This window comes from Carlito syrichta, unplaced genomic scaffold (genome assembly GCF_000164805.1).
Source record: "Carlito syrichta isolate Samal-C Ts95f unplaced genomic scaffold, Tarsius_syrichta-2.0.1 Scaffold305865, whole genome shotgun sequence".
NCBI lineage: Eukaryota > Metazoa > Chordata > Mammalia > Primates > Tarsiidae > Carlito > Carlito syrichta.
The window spans coordinates 193,197-207,944 of record NW_007249961.1 but is presented as its reverse complement, the minus strand read 5'-3'; the positions used below and the strand labels follow the sequence as shown (position 1 = coordinate 207,944).

The 14,748-nt window shown below is 38.6% G+C and overlaps 1 protein-coding gene across 3 annotated transcripts in view; it reads left to right on the top strand.

Moving 5' to 3' along the window:
* SAAL1 (serum amyloid A like 1) overlaps positions 1-13,676 on the top strand; it is a 25,598-nt gene extending 11,922 nt beyond the window's left edge. The window contains exons 5-12 of one of the 3 annotated variants that reach the window (XM_021714885.1): positions 1,529-1,588; positions 1,724-1,839; positions 2,458-2,638; positions 4,763-4,845; positions 4,934-5,122; positions 11,723-11,916; positions 12,246-12,338; positions 13,528-13,676. In XM_021714885.1, coding sequence (XP_021570560.1) covers positions 1,529-1,588; positions 1,724-1,839; positions 2,458-2,638; positions 4,763-4,845; positions 4,934-5,122; positions 11,723-11,916; positions 12,246-12,338; positions 13,528-13,620 — 1,009 coding nt within the window. In that variant the 3' untranslated portion in view covers positions 13,621-13,676. Of the gene's footprint in view, positions 1-1,528; positions 1,589-1,723; positions 1,840-2,457; positions 2,639-4,762; positions 4,846-4,933; positions 5,123-11,719; positions 11,917-12,245; positions 12,339-13,527 lie in introns of all 3 variants that reach the window. The other 2 variants (XM_008062823.1, XM_008062824.1) reach the window with 2 other exon arrangements.
* The last annotated feature ends 1,072 nt before the right edge of the window (positions 13,677-14,748 follow it).

The window sequence follows — 14,748 nt, the reverse complement described above, 5'->3', positions numbered from 1 at the left end:
GATCCTTCCGCCTCAGCCTTCCCAAGTAGCTGGAACTACAGGCGTGTGCTACCATGCCTGGCTCATTTTGATTTATTGTAGAGATGAGGTCTCACCAGGTTACCCAGGTGGGTCTCGAACCCGCGGTCTCAGGCAGTCCACTCACCTCAGCCTCCCAAAGGTGCAGGATTATGGGCTGAGCCACTGAGCCCGGCTCACATCTAGCTTTTTAATTTTTATTTTTGTAGAGACCGGACCTCACTGTGTTGTCCAGGCTGATCTCGAACTCCTGGTCTCAAGTGATCCTCCTGCCTTGGTCTCCCAAAGTACTGGGATTACAGGTGTGAGCCACTGCATCTAGCCTAACGTGTTTTTTCTTCTTTTTTTTCTTTTAAAGATGTGGGGCACAATTCAGGACAGAGTGTTTTTCTAATGGTAGAAACCTTGGTGGTTACTTCAAGAGTTCTGGGAACACACTGAAATTATATGCTAATTTTGTGGGTGTATTCATTTTTTTTAGGCAAAGAGTTCATGGCTGCTAATCAGAATCTCAAAGAAATGTATGCCCTAAATGGGTTAAGAAAACTGTTCTAGGCAGTTCTTACCAGAGCTAGAGCTGGATTCAAGTACCTGGATCTCTAAATAAAAAAAGAGATGAATACATGTCTTCTTCCAGGAGAAGAATGTATTCCTCAGTAATTTACAGTCGTTCATGGAGTAGATGACTCAGGATTATGTTTGGTCTCCAGTGTTCTGTATCAAAAATCTGATAATGAGAAATGTTAAAAAGTTTTTAAAATTCAATTAAATACTTGTCTTAATATGGCACAATTTATATTGCTAATGGGATATAAATTTGTTAAACCACTTTAGTGCAGTTGGGTATTGTCTGGTCAAGTTGGAAGATGTGTGTATGCGTTGACCCACTCATAGCGGATATATATAGTAGGAGAAACTGTGCATTTGTACATCGGGATACTCATACAAATATTATAGGAAGATTGCTGGAAATAGCCCCAAATTGGAATCAACACAAATGTCCATCAGTTGTAGACTGGAAAAATAAATTGTGTTATATTCATGCAATGGAGTGCTCTACAGCAACGTTATCAAAGAACAATAGCTATAGGAACAACATGAGTGGATCTTACATGGTTTTGAGCAAAAAAATTAAGACTTCAGAGAATAAGTACAGTATTTCTTTCATATAAAGTTTATAAACAACACCGAAAACATACAACATAATAAAACTATAGAGCAAAGTAAAGAAATGAAAGCTGGGAAAGTCAGGATGGCAATCATTTCTAAGTGGGAAAGAGAATTGTGCTTTGAAGTAGACGCATGAGGCATACCAAAATGGAGCACTGTTCTATTTCTTGGAAACATGAATGTTTGCTTTATCACATTCTTCATTAACTATAGATCTGTATTTTACAGACTTTTCTGTATATATGCTATATTTCACAATTAAAATGTTCAGAAATTAAATGAAAACTCTGAAATGCAAGAAGTGAGGCATATGGGCTGACTTTTTTTGTTGTTTTTGTAGGCAAGTGTTGTTGCAATGTTTGTATGATTCAGACCCGCCTACTCTGCTGGAAACAAGCAGGTATGCTTTTCTTTTTTTTATGTATTCTATAAAGTTATTCGAAAGGGAAATTAGGAAAATAGAGTTCATTCTTGACTTTTGAATTTCCTTTGTTGTTTTTGAAAGATGAACATTAAGCTCACATTTATCACATAGGTTGTTGATTACTTGCCTTTCCCAGACAGAAGTGGCCAGTGTCTGGGTTGAAAGGATCCAGGAACATCCAGCTATTTATGATAGCATTTGCTTCATCATGTCCAGTTCAACAAATGGTAAGTCATCATATAATCTAGGAATAATGCTTTAAATTTTATTTGTCAGGAGATCATGTAACTATTTCTATAAGTCACTTTTAAAAAAAATCTAAGTGCACAGTGAGAAAGTTTTTCAATTAAAGATACAAAATTTCTGCCCTTTTTTTGAGTCAGAGTCTCATTCGGTCACCCAAGCTGGAGTGAAGTGGCAGGCTCGTAGCCACTGCAGCATCAACCTGGTGGTCTCAGCCTTTCAAGTAGCTAGAACCACAGGTGCATGCCATCACGCTTGGCTGATTTTTTGATTTGTTGTAGAGATAAGGTCTTGCCAAGTTGCCCAGGCTGGTTTTGAACCCCTAGACTCAGGCAATCCTCCCGCCTCAGTCTCCCAAAGTGCTGGGATTACAAGTGTGAGCCACCATGCCTGGCCTAAAATTTCTTCTTAAACTCCCAAGACATAAATTCTTCATTGAAAAATGAAAGAAGATAAGCAAATGTAAACATAAAAGATAAACAGATCACCCTTGGAATACTGTTATTTTGGCAAGACTTGTCTTTCTTAGGATAGTTTTAAGAATTTTTCTTAACTTGATTGCTTTTGACATTTTGTGTTTCAATATCTTTTATTCTCTGCAGTTGATTTACTGGTGAAGATAGGGGAGGTTGTCGACAAGCTCTTTGATTTGGATGAAAAACTAATGTTGGAATGGATCAGAAATGGGTCTGTCCAACCTCTGGACCAACCCCAGGAAGGTTCTGAAGAGCAGCCCGTGTTTAGGATTGTGCCCTGTATACTCGAAGCTGCCAAACAAGTACGGTAGGTGAGCTCTTTTGTGCAAAATGTTCTGGAAAAATCCAACTGTTAGAAGTATTCTTAGATAGGAGGTCCTCTTAGATTCCTTTTAACAAGAAACAAGATGGAGTATATAGCCAATCTCTGTTAGATGTGATTCGCTACTGATATTTGTGATGGCGATGTATTTGCTCTTTGCAAGAATGATAATGATTACCAAGTTCCTGTTCTATTATCATTTAGCTATAGACTTATTCAGCATTAATTGTGGTTTCTGTCTTAGCATCATAAGACATTTTATGTAATTTAAATCAAAGAGGAAAGATTTTCTTATGCTTTATTTTACATTGAACATTTAACAATTTCTTCAGTTAATATTGGACATCTTTTTTTTTGCCTCTTGTGTATATATATTTCAGTCTTTGATAAGTGACTGATTTTTGTACTGTAATGTCTTACCAAGAGTGAATTACTAGATATTATAGGTCATTAAAACTGCTTATTGCTAATCACTAGAAAATTAATTTTTGAATTGATCTGCTTAGTGATCAGTAGTGCATTATTAGTGCTAAATAAGCCACATTAAAGCCTATTAATTTATGTCCTTTGTCCAAATGGGCATTAAACTCATCATCTTTTCCCCAAACCTGCTTTATCAGTACTCTTGATCTCAGTAAATGATGTAATAATTAGCCCATTTTGATCATGTGAAAGAAACGGAGGGGCCAGTACTGAGTCTTTCCCTCCTCTGTTTTCCCTTGGCCAGTCTATTTCTAGGCCTTGTTTCTGACTTTTTCTGGGATCCCACCCATGCCAACCAGGCCACTTTTTTGGCCTGGAGAACTGCCACATTCTCTTACCTGAGTTCCCTGTCTCTATGCTTGCTCCTTCCTAAGCCCAGAGCGGTCTTTGAAAAGAGCATGCTCATTACCTCAGTCTCATGCTTCAGACTTTTCAATTGCCTCTCTTAGGATAAGATCCAGATTAAACAAACAAACAAACAAACATGGCTTATAAAGCCCTGCACAGTGCCTCTCAATCCTTATTCCTTGTACTCTGTTTCAGCTATGTGAAGTTGCCTCCATTTCTTCAACAAGCTTTTGTATAGGATGTCTCTCCACCTCAGACACTTCTTTGCCCTGTCAGGTTTCTGTGTAAACATCATTTTTCTTAAGCTGCCTTCCGTGACCCTGCAAACTAAGTCTGCTTGCTGTGTGGTCTTATCATCCCTGGAACTCCCTGTAGTGCTGCATTCATACTACTTTGTAATTGTAATTACCCCCTTAACTCTCTTCTTCCCTTGTAGACTGTGAAGCTTATGAAGTTGGGGATAACTTCTACATCTGTTTTCGTAGCCCCTAACATAATAGTGCCTGAGAGTAGTAGGTACTTAAATAAGTGTTTGCTGAACCATTATTTTAACTGTTCACTATCTTCTGACAATTGTTTGGCTGAAGAATTAAGATTGAACATCATTATTGTCGATGCTTGGTGAAGTGGACCTTACTTTCTTACTACAAAATCTTTGTCATTTTCTGTTCTGATTATTCAAGCAAACCAAAACAATGAGGTATCAACTAACAGATTTCTGCATTGTCACTTGTGGGATAATGCCAGAAAGAATTTTTACTTCTTGACCTGTGTGTATTGATTATATTACATGATATTTGTTTGTTTGTTTGCTTTCCCCCCTATTAGACTATAAGCTCTGCCGGGCGCAGTGGCTTACGCCTGTAGTCCCAGCACTTTGGGAGGCAGAGGCGATAGGATTGCCTGAGCCCATGGATTCAAGACCAGTCTGGGCAACATGGTGAGACCTCGTCTCTACAATAAATAAAAAAATTAGCTGGGCATGGTGGCATATGCCTGTAGTTCTAGTTACTTGGGAGGTTGAGGTAGAAGGATCACCTGAGCACAGCAGGTCGAGGTGGCCGTGAGCGTGCCACTGCACTCCAGCCTGGGTGACAGAGACTCTGACTCAAAAAAAGAATATAAGCTCTAATGAGCACAGAGATTTTGTTCTGTTCTGTTTTATCAGCACCTAGGGCAGTGCTGGCATAAAGTAGTAAAGATTTGTTTAATGAATGAGTGTTGCAATCCCCTGGACAGTAAAATTGTTGATTCAGTGCTTTTGCTTTTTCTGTTTAGTTCTGAAAACCCAGAATGGCTCGATGTTTATATGCATATTTTACAGCTGCTTACCACAGTGGATGATGGAATTCAAGCAATTGGTAAGATGGTTTGTTAGAATACACTATAGTTACTCGTTTAATTGTTTGCTATTTTTAAGTTACTACTTTCTTTATCATATTTATTAAGTACATTGTCCTGACACTGGAAAAGACGTTTGGAATTTACTTTTTGACCTGGTCTGCCATGAATTCTGCCAGGCTGGTGATCCACCCATCATACTTCAAGAACAGAAAACAGTGCTAGCCTCTGTGTTTTCAGTGCTGTCTGCCCTGTATGCTTCACGGGCTGAGCAAGAGTATCTCAAGATAGAAAAAGGTAAGTAATTTCAGCTCACTACAGTAAATTCTAGTCTTTCTGATTTTAAAGCCCAGGTTTGTGTTTGTTCTTCATTTGATTTATTTCTCCCTTTTAAAAAATGCTTTTATTTTCCTAACTACAAAAATATTACATGCTGAGTTTTAAAAAATTGTAAAATTTAAAAGGCATAAAGGAGACATAGTGCTTATAATCCATCATCCAGAGGTAATTACTATATTTAAGTCCTGCTTTTTAGCCAGCCCTTTTTATTTAGATGTATAAAATGAATATTTTCCTGTGTGAGCATATTTTCTTTCACAGAATGATTTTTGTGACTACAATTAAATCCGTGATTCATGTAGAATATATTCTGGTGTCACATGTGAGGTATGGCATCACATTTTTTTTCTTTTGATAACTTTGGTACCAGTGGTTTCCTTTTTTTTCCCCAGAGAGCTACCCTGTTGTCTCAACATCATCTAGTGAATAATCCAGCTTACCCACATTGATTTGAAGTTTCATATTTCCTGTATATATTTTATTCAGTTCCATTGCTCTGTTTATGTATAAGTAGCTATAGTGTTTTAAGTATTAAGGTTTTAATACCAGTGACGCTAAACCCCTTTCATTCTAATTTTTCAGAATGTTTTCGACTATTCTTGTTTATCACTGAGTTAGACTGGCAAGTTCTAAAAACAAAAGACCTTTCTGATATTTTAACTTACAATCATGTTAAACATGGAATATCCTATACTATATTTTGCTTTTTCGTTTGTTCAAGTCTTATTTTGTATCCCTCAGTAATGGCTTTCATCATATAGATCTTGCATATTTCTTATTTTAGGTCTGTTCTGAGACATTTTGTCTTTTGGGTTGCTATGGTCTGTGACATATTTCTACCATTGATTATTACTGTTTTTAGTAGTTGTTCTAGTGATAAGCTTATGCTTTATCTGATACTAATTTGGCTTAAATTAGAAATGTGTTATCACTTTTCTATCTCTGATTTATTTTTCTTATCTAATTGGGTTGCCTAGTATCTATGGTATTAAATAATGGTGGTGGTAGAAAATATCCTTACCTTATTCCTGATTTTATTGGGACAATTCTAGAGTTTCATTATTAAGCATTTCAGGGTATGAGATACTTGTTTTACCATTTAAAGAATTATTAATCTGTATTTTATTAAGAGTTTTTAAAAAGTGAATATTGAATATTTTCAAGTATCTTTTCTTCATTTATGAATAGATTACCTTATTGAGAAGGTGACATTGAGTATAAACCTGAGGGAGATAATGGAGGGAGTCATGTGACTACTTGAGGAGAAAAACATTCCAGACAGAGGGAATAACAAGTGTAAGAGGCCTGAACCAGAAGTTGCCTGGTATATTTGGGGAAGAACAGTGAGGCCGTGTATGGTTAGGGTGGATTTAGCAAAGGCAAGAGAAGTAGCACATGGTACCAGAGAGGTAGAGATTGGAGGATTTGATTCTACTTTTTACTCTGAGTGAGACAAAGAACCCTGGTGGGTTTGAAGCAGAGATTGATAGACATGAACTGACTTTCATAGGCTTCCATGTTGATGAGAAATGTAGGGGGCCTGGGTACAAAAGGGAGACTTGTTTGGAGGCTTTTAGAGACATTTAAAAACTGTGTTATAACAAGAGGTGTTATAACTTGGATCACTGTTACCACTAGAGGGGGGTAGAAAAAAATAGTCAGAATCTGATCATTTTTAGGTATTGCCAATAGATTTTGCTGACAAATCAGATGGGGAGGGTGAGAAAAGTCAAGGATCTGTCTGGAGTTTTTGTATAAAGAAGCTGCCATTGACCGAGATGGGGAGATGAGTTTTACACGGTTTGTTTGACATGTGTCCTAGATGTCTGCATGGAGACCTTTGAGTCTGGACCTGAGGAGGAGGCTGAGCTAGAAATACAGATGTTAGAGTTGCCAGGTGTCATGCTATTTATAATTGTAGTTGTTTAGGGTTGCCAGGTGTCATGCTATTTATAACTATAGTTGTTTCTTTTGACTTGATGTGAAATGAGAAGAAAATTAACATCTTTTACCACAAATATGTTTGTCTTTTTCTCTTTTTATTATTTTTAGTTTGCTTAATGTGTTGATAACATGTTTTTTGGTATACAGACATCCATTATAAACTGCCCATCTTTGTGTTTCTTAATGCTTTTTTGGACTAAATCTTGTTTTATAAGATACAAAGATCAAGCCCTCTGTCTTACTTTTTCTAAAAAAGTTTTTAAATAAAAAACTTTTTAAAAATAGATGTAGGGATTACAAGTACAGTTTTGTTACATAGAGACATTGCGTAGTGGTGAAGTCTGGGCTTTTAGTGTATTCATCACCTAGACAGTGGTGTTTTTGTTTTCCTTTTGTTTGCATTTACCATTGATATCTTTGCCTGTCCTTTTCTTTTCAGTTTTTCTAAATGCTTTGTTCTGTGTATTGATTTCTTGTTAATAGGTGAATTAAACTCATTTACATGTACAGATGAGCATCCCTGATCCAAATCTGAAATGTTCCAAAATCCAGAACTTTCTGAACAACATGATGCTGAAAGAAAATACTCCTTGGAGCATTTCAGATTTGGAATTTTCAGATTTGGGATGCTTAGCCAGCATAATACAAATATCCCAAAATTAAAAAAAAATCTGAAATACTTCTGGCCCTCACATTTTGGATAAAGGATACCTCAATGTGTATTGATATGATAGTTGTGTTTGATCTGAATGCTGTCATTTATTTTACATTACATATGTTTGCTTTAAATATTTCACCATGTGGTTTAGTTACTTTGTTTTTTGTGTAATATTGTTGATGAAATGTATTTTTAGTCTGGTGGTTACCTTTATAATTATAACTGCCCCCCAAATTATTATTTTTTAATTCTAAAAATTTAATAACTTGAGAAAGATATGTCTCAGTGCTGCCTATTTCTATTTTTTTTTTTTTTTTTTGAGTTGGAGTCTCACTCTGTCGCCCAGACTGGAGTGCAGTGGCACGCTCCCGGCCACTGCAGCCTCACTCTGCTGGGCTCTGGCGATCCTTCCGCCTCAGCCTTCCAAGTAGCTGGAACTACAAGTGTGCATTACCATACCTAGCTAATTTTTGATTTATTGTAGAGACGAGGTCTCACCAAGTTGCCCAGGTGCGTCTTGAACCCGCGGGCTCAGCCAATCCACTCGTCTCGGCCTCCCAAAATGCTGGCATTACAGGCGGAGCCACCGTGCCTATTTCTTATCAATATTTTTTGGTACTTTCAAACTACAGATTTGAAAGTCATGGGAGGATAGCATTCCTGAATTAAATCTTTAAATATTTGTCCTGTTCCATCATTTTGGGTTTCTTCTTCAAGGGTTATAGTTGTGCTTACATGGGATCTCCTTGTCTACCTGCTGTAACTTTCTCTATTTAAAAAAAAAAAGAACCTCTGTATTGTCATTTCATTTGTTTGCTTCAGACCTCTATTTCCTTTGTTGTGTTTTCAACAGTGTCTTTTTGCCTTTGTGCTACTTCAAATTTTGTCTTCATTTCCGTAGTGCCTTCCATTTCTTCTTCTTCTTCTTTTTATTTTTTTGAGACAGGGTCTTGCTCTGTCTCCCAGAATTGAGTGCAGTGGCCTGAACATAGCTCACTGCAGCCTTGAACTCCTGATCTGAAGTGATCCTCCCATCCCATCTTCCCAAGTAGCTAGGACTTTAGGCATTTGCCACCAGACGTGACTAATTTTTAAAATCTTTTTGTAAAGAGGGGAGTCTTACTATGTTGCCCAGGCTGGTCTTGAACTCGTGGGCTCAAGCAATCTTCCCACCTCAGCCTCCCAAAGCACTGGGGTTACAGATGTGAGCCACCTTGTTGGACTTATTTTGTCTTTTAACTTCTTCCTTAAGCGCTGCCACTTTCAGGGTTCCTCTCTAGTTGTCTTTTACTTCTTAGTCTGAGCTCTTATACTCTACTTTGTGCTTGACATGTTGTTTTTGAGTCAGAGTCTCACTCTGTCACCCAGGCTGGAGTACAGTGGCATGATCAAGGGTCACTGCAACCTCAACCTTCTAGGCTCAGGTGTTTCTTCCACCTCAGCCTCCTTAGTAGCTGGGATTGAAAGTGCACAATACTACACCTGGCTAATTATTTATTTATTGTAGAGACATGGTCTTACTGTGTTGCCCAGGCTGGTCTCAAACGTCTAGCTTCAAGCAATCCTCCTACCCTGACCTCCCAAAGTGTTAGGATTACAGGTGTGAGCACGTCCACCCTGTTGTTATAAAACTAGTGGTAAGCTATTATTTCAATATTCATAAACTTCATGACAACTTTTTAAAATGTGTTCTTTATCTGTCATTTATTTTTCCTATTCCTTTCTTTATTTTTTTCTTGTAATGGCTTTCTGTTGCTCCTGTGCTACTTTGCTTTTGCTTACTCATCTTTTGATGAATTGAGACTTTCCTGGGCCAGCTCTTTGCAGGGCGTTGATGCAAGAGGAGAGCTAATTTGGTCTATGTCTTCCAGCTCTTTTCCCCAGGTGAGAGGTAGCTATGGTAAAGTCTGATCTTTCCCCTTGCCATTTGCTTCCTGCAGATATGGCTTGTCTATGGGGTTACTCATTCAACCTCTCTTCCTCTGCTTTTTAGACCCCCAACGAAGCACCAGCTGTCATCTTGCATGCTCCAATCCTAGTGTTCCAAACAGGGGATTCTGAGTTTGCACCTTCAAGTATGTTTTACCTTACAGAAGTGGACTTTTCTGGCTCTTTCTGAGATCTACACCCTCAGTCATCCTCTTGCCACTTCTTCCTGTACCTCCTGCTTGATTTTTCACTGCTTTTACCACTTTTTACACCAACCTTGTGTTGAGGTTTCAACTGTCTCCTATTTTTATCCAAGCCAGAGTTTGTTTCTGTTGCCCATTCTCTTTGTCTCTTTGGAGTGATTTCTAAAATAAAAAGGGGAAATATGCTGAATCTGAACCCCAGTACTCTTTCTACCCTCGTTGTATATATGTAATCTTTCTGTTGAAAATCATATGGAGGGTTTTTGTTTGTAATACTGGGGAAACATCTTTCTTGATGTTATGGGACTAGGGGTTGATTATACTCTTCCTTCAGTCCTTTCCTGCCCCAGAACTTTTTGTATGATTTTTATGATTGGGGTGGAAAGTGTAAGGATATTCCTTTAACTCCAAGAGCCACCGATTAACCTCCTCTTCGCTCTGTCCGATGCCTTGAATAGGGGCTTTGCAGGGTTAGGGCTGGGGTTGACAAAGAGATGAGAGGCTGGTATAGATAGTGTGACTGTCAGGGAAATCTTGGAGTGGAGTTGGGCTGTAGAGTCAAGATAATTTAAGAGTGGGGGTAAGTCCAAGAGGAATAGGATAATGCAGCCGGGCAGGGGAGGTGGTCTGAAGAGGTGACATTGAGTTGAGACATAAAAGATAAGATTTTTCTGGTTGCTAACTTTTAAAAAATATAATTTCCATGTACTATAAATGAGGTCTAGATGTAAAGTTAGATTTTAAAAATTAATGCATTTGAATCAGTGCTACAGGAAGCTTTTTTCTTGGATTAAACAGAAATGGTAAAGGCAAAACCAGTGATTAGATCAGAATATGTTTAAGCATGTTCATACTGTAACATATATTTTGAGTCTGAGCTTTATTTTTATGTTTAGTTTATATTAAAAGCTAATTAAGCTGATTGTTTAGTCTTAAGAAATTATACTGAATTTTTTTCTTGTTTAACTTAATAAAATACAACATTGAAAAAATTTGTTTCAGATTTTTATGGTAAAATATAAAACTAAGATCTTTTGTCTCTGTGTTCTCCCAGGCCCTTCGTGAGAGGGCTCTTGCCCATCTCCAGCCTCGTCTGTCCATTCGCCCCTGCTCACTGCGCTGTAGTCACACTGCCTCCTTTATGTTCTGCCGACCTTTCATGTGTGCCTTTCAGAGCTCTGCGCTTGCTTCCTCTCTCTGAAATGTTCTCCTGGGCTCTTTGCATTGCTGATGATTCTTTTTTTTTTTGAGTTGGAGTCTCACTCTGTCGCCCAGACTGGAGTGCAGTGGCCGCTCTCGGCCACCGCAGCCTCTACCTGCTGGGCTCCGGCGATCCTTCCGCCTCAGCCTTCCAAGTAGCTGGAATTACAGGCCTGGCTGATTTTTTGATTTATTGTAGAGATGAGGTCTCGCTGCCCAGGCGGGTCTCGAACCTGCGGGCTCAGGCAATCCACTCACTTCAGCCTCCCGAAGGCGCGGGATTACAGGTTGAGCCACTGAGCCCGGCTGCTGATGATTCTTACTGTTTAGTTTTCAACTCACCTTTTCAAAGAGCTTCCCTTTCTGGGCTGCTCTATTATATTTAAATCCCTTTTATTTCCTTCATAGAACTTACCAAAATCTAAAGTGATCTCTTTTATTTACTTATTTGAAAGTAGAAAACTGTAAACCTCCTGAAGGTTGACACCTTTTTGATCTTGTTTACTACTTGTCTGTAGTACTTAAAATATGATTTCTAGCACTGGTTCAATACATATGAATGCATGAATGAATAACAAAACTTAACTGACTAATTCCATGCTTCTTGATTTGTTTGTACAGTAGATCTTCCTCTAATTGACAGCCTCATTCGGGTCTTGCAAAATATGGAACAGTGTCAGAAGAAACCAGGGAACTCAGCAGAGTCTAACACAGAAGAAACTAAAAAGTCTGATTTAACCCAAGATGATTTCCACTTGAAAATCTTAAAGGATATTTTATGTGAATTTCTTTCTAATATTTTTCAGGCTTTAACAAAGGTAGGAAAGACGTATTGATGGTTTCTTCAGCAAAAGAAAGTATAGATTGTATAACGCTCTAAACTTTATTATTACTGTTACTATTTTTTAATGTAAAAGTAGTATAGCTATATTACATAATTTGGAAAAATACAGAAAATCTTACATCACTATAAGTTTGTCATCTTAAACCACCAGTTGATGTGTTTTGGTATATTTATATATGCCATATAGATGTATATGTTTATGTGCAGATTGACTTATACTGCATATACTGATTTACATTTATTTACCAATTTGAGCTTTAGAAATGTTCCTTTTTTGACGTGAAATCTTTGTTGTTGTTTTAGGATACCGTGGCTCAGGGACTGAAGGAGGGCCAACTGAGCAAGCGGAAGTGTTCCTCTGCATTTCAAAATCTTCTTCCTTTCTACACCCCTGTGGTGAGTATGAGTAAATGTCTAGGTGGCTGAGTTTCATGGGATTACTAAATAAAATGTTTTCAGTAAGTAATTATTTTGAGGCCATTGTCAAAAGAGATAGTATATAGAGTTTATATGACTGAATGCCTTTGTCAGAAAGATGACTGATAATTGATAGTACTGGCATGAGTAACAATTCTAAGAGGAAAGAATCAGTGGTAGATTTATAGTGCTTCTTTCTGTTCCTAAGTGGATTGCGTATATATTAAGTGAAAGTAAGATTCTTAGACGGGAATAGTCAGTAGGTTTTTATGGTTCTTCAGATGATATCACGTTTGCCACCATTAGAGGCAAATTTCAAAAAATTTCAAAACAGGAGCTTTTTAAGGAAAATGAAGTATGGAATGTGGGAATGAGGGGACATATCCCCGAGGAGAGTGATAATAAGACTCCAGTGGTGAGCCCTCAAGGGCCAGCAGCGCAGGATAAGTACTAGTGCAAGAGTAAAACAAAATGGCAAAGGAGAGTAGTTTCCTTGATGTGTTTCAGAGCACTCTTTAAGGAAGTACTACTCCTGTCATCTGGGGATCTATCAGCATTTCTTTTCCATTGGACCATTTACAAACCACAGAGTGTTTTTTTAATCAGCAATCTATATCTTTTTTTTGTTAGTTCATGTCTTTTATTAACTCATACACAATTACCTCTCTTCTGGTCGAGGTTCTTGTCTCATGCCCAGGAAGAATGAGGGACACAGCTGGCTGGAAAGTGAGAAAGCAGGATTTATTGAGAGGACAGAGAAGCTCCCACAGTGGGAGGGGACCCGAAGGGGTTGCCCCAGCAATCTATATCTTTTTTTTTTTTGAGTTGGAGTCTCATTCTGTTGTCCAGACTGGAGTGCAGTGACCGCTTCCGGCCACCGCAGCCTCCACCCTTTGGCCTCCAGCTGATCCTTCCGCCTCAGCCTTCCAAGTAGCTGGAACTATAGGCGCCCGCTACCATGCCCGGCTAATTTTTTTGATTTATTGTAGAGATGAGGTCTCGCCAAGTTGCCCAGGTGGGTCTCGACCCCGCGGGCTCCGGCAGTCCACTCACCTCAGCCTCCCAAAGTGCTGGGATTACAGGCTGAGCCACTGAACCCGGCTGCAATCTATATCTTAAACCACCTTTACTCCACTATGTTTATTTGATTCTTTTGTTTGACTCACAGGTGGAAGACTTTATTAAAATTCTACATGAAGTTGATAAGGGCCTTGCTGATGACCTGAAAGAAAGCTTCCCAAGTTTGAAGGTTCAGACTTAAAAACTATTTTGGAATTTCTTCTGTACAAGAAATAAACTTTATTTTTCTCACTGACAGTTGAAATGGACTTACACAGCATATTAGATAAAGCCTATATTAGACCATAATTGTCTGGTGGTATACTCATACCCTTTTCTCTGTTAGGCTTATCTTACTTTTATTTGCCTTTGGAATCTGGAGTTTTACCATTATCACTACCCTTTTTAAATTATATGGTATTTATCATCTTCAGATGAAGAAAGCAAAAATAAAAGCTTATCACTGAGGTTCTTTTTAGGATATTTGAGGGGTTGGTGAGGATTTTCTTCATAATTCTTCATTTGATTTTTATGTGAGAATTTTGTCTTTATATCCACTACAAGTATATTCAGCTGCAACAGCAAAACCCTCATGCAGTAGCTTAGCCTGATAGCTTTTATGTATCTACTGCAGTAAGAAGTTGAGGACCGGGCTCAGTGGCTCAGCCTGTAATCCCAGCACTTTGGGAGGCTGAGGTGGGTGGATTTCCTGAGCCCACAGGTTCGAGACCAGCCTGGGCAACTTGTCAAGACCTCATCTCTACAATAAATCAAAAATTAACTGGGCACAGTAGCACATACCTATAGTTCTGGCTGCTTGGAAGGCTAGGCAGAAGTATTGCCGGAACCCAGCGGGTCAACGCTGGGGTGGCCATGAGTGTGCTACTGCACTCTAGCTTGGGTGGCAGGGTGAGGCTCCAACTCAAAAAATAATAATAAAAAAAAAAGTTGAGGACTGGACCGTCCAGACATGATAAAGTGACTCCTGTCATGTGATGTGTTATGTAGACCCAGGTGTTCGTGTTATTGTTTTGTGGTCAGGGGGGTGTGCCATCTCTGGGCCTTTTGTCCACATTCTGGGAGGGAAAAAAAATGAACCAAAGGGGCTTTTCCTAGCAAGTCTTCACTTTTTTATTTGGAAAGGACAGCCGTCTCTGGCTAGAGCCTTGCTTCCTGGCCATCTCTAGCTGCAAGTATTTGAAATCTAGTACTTATTTTTTTTTCTAGCCTTTATTGGAGGAAAAGGCAAGAGAAAAGGAAGAGATGAATGGCTTATGGATAGCCAGTCCACAGTGTTTGCCACAATGTGCAAATGTCTTTTAGCCATTTT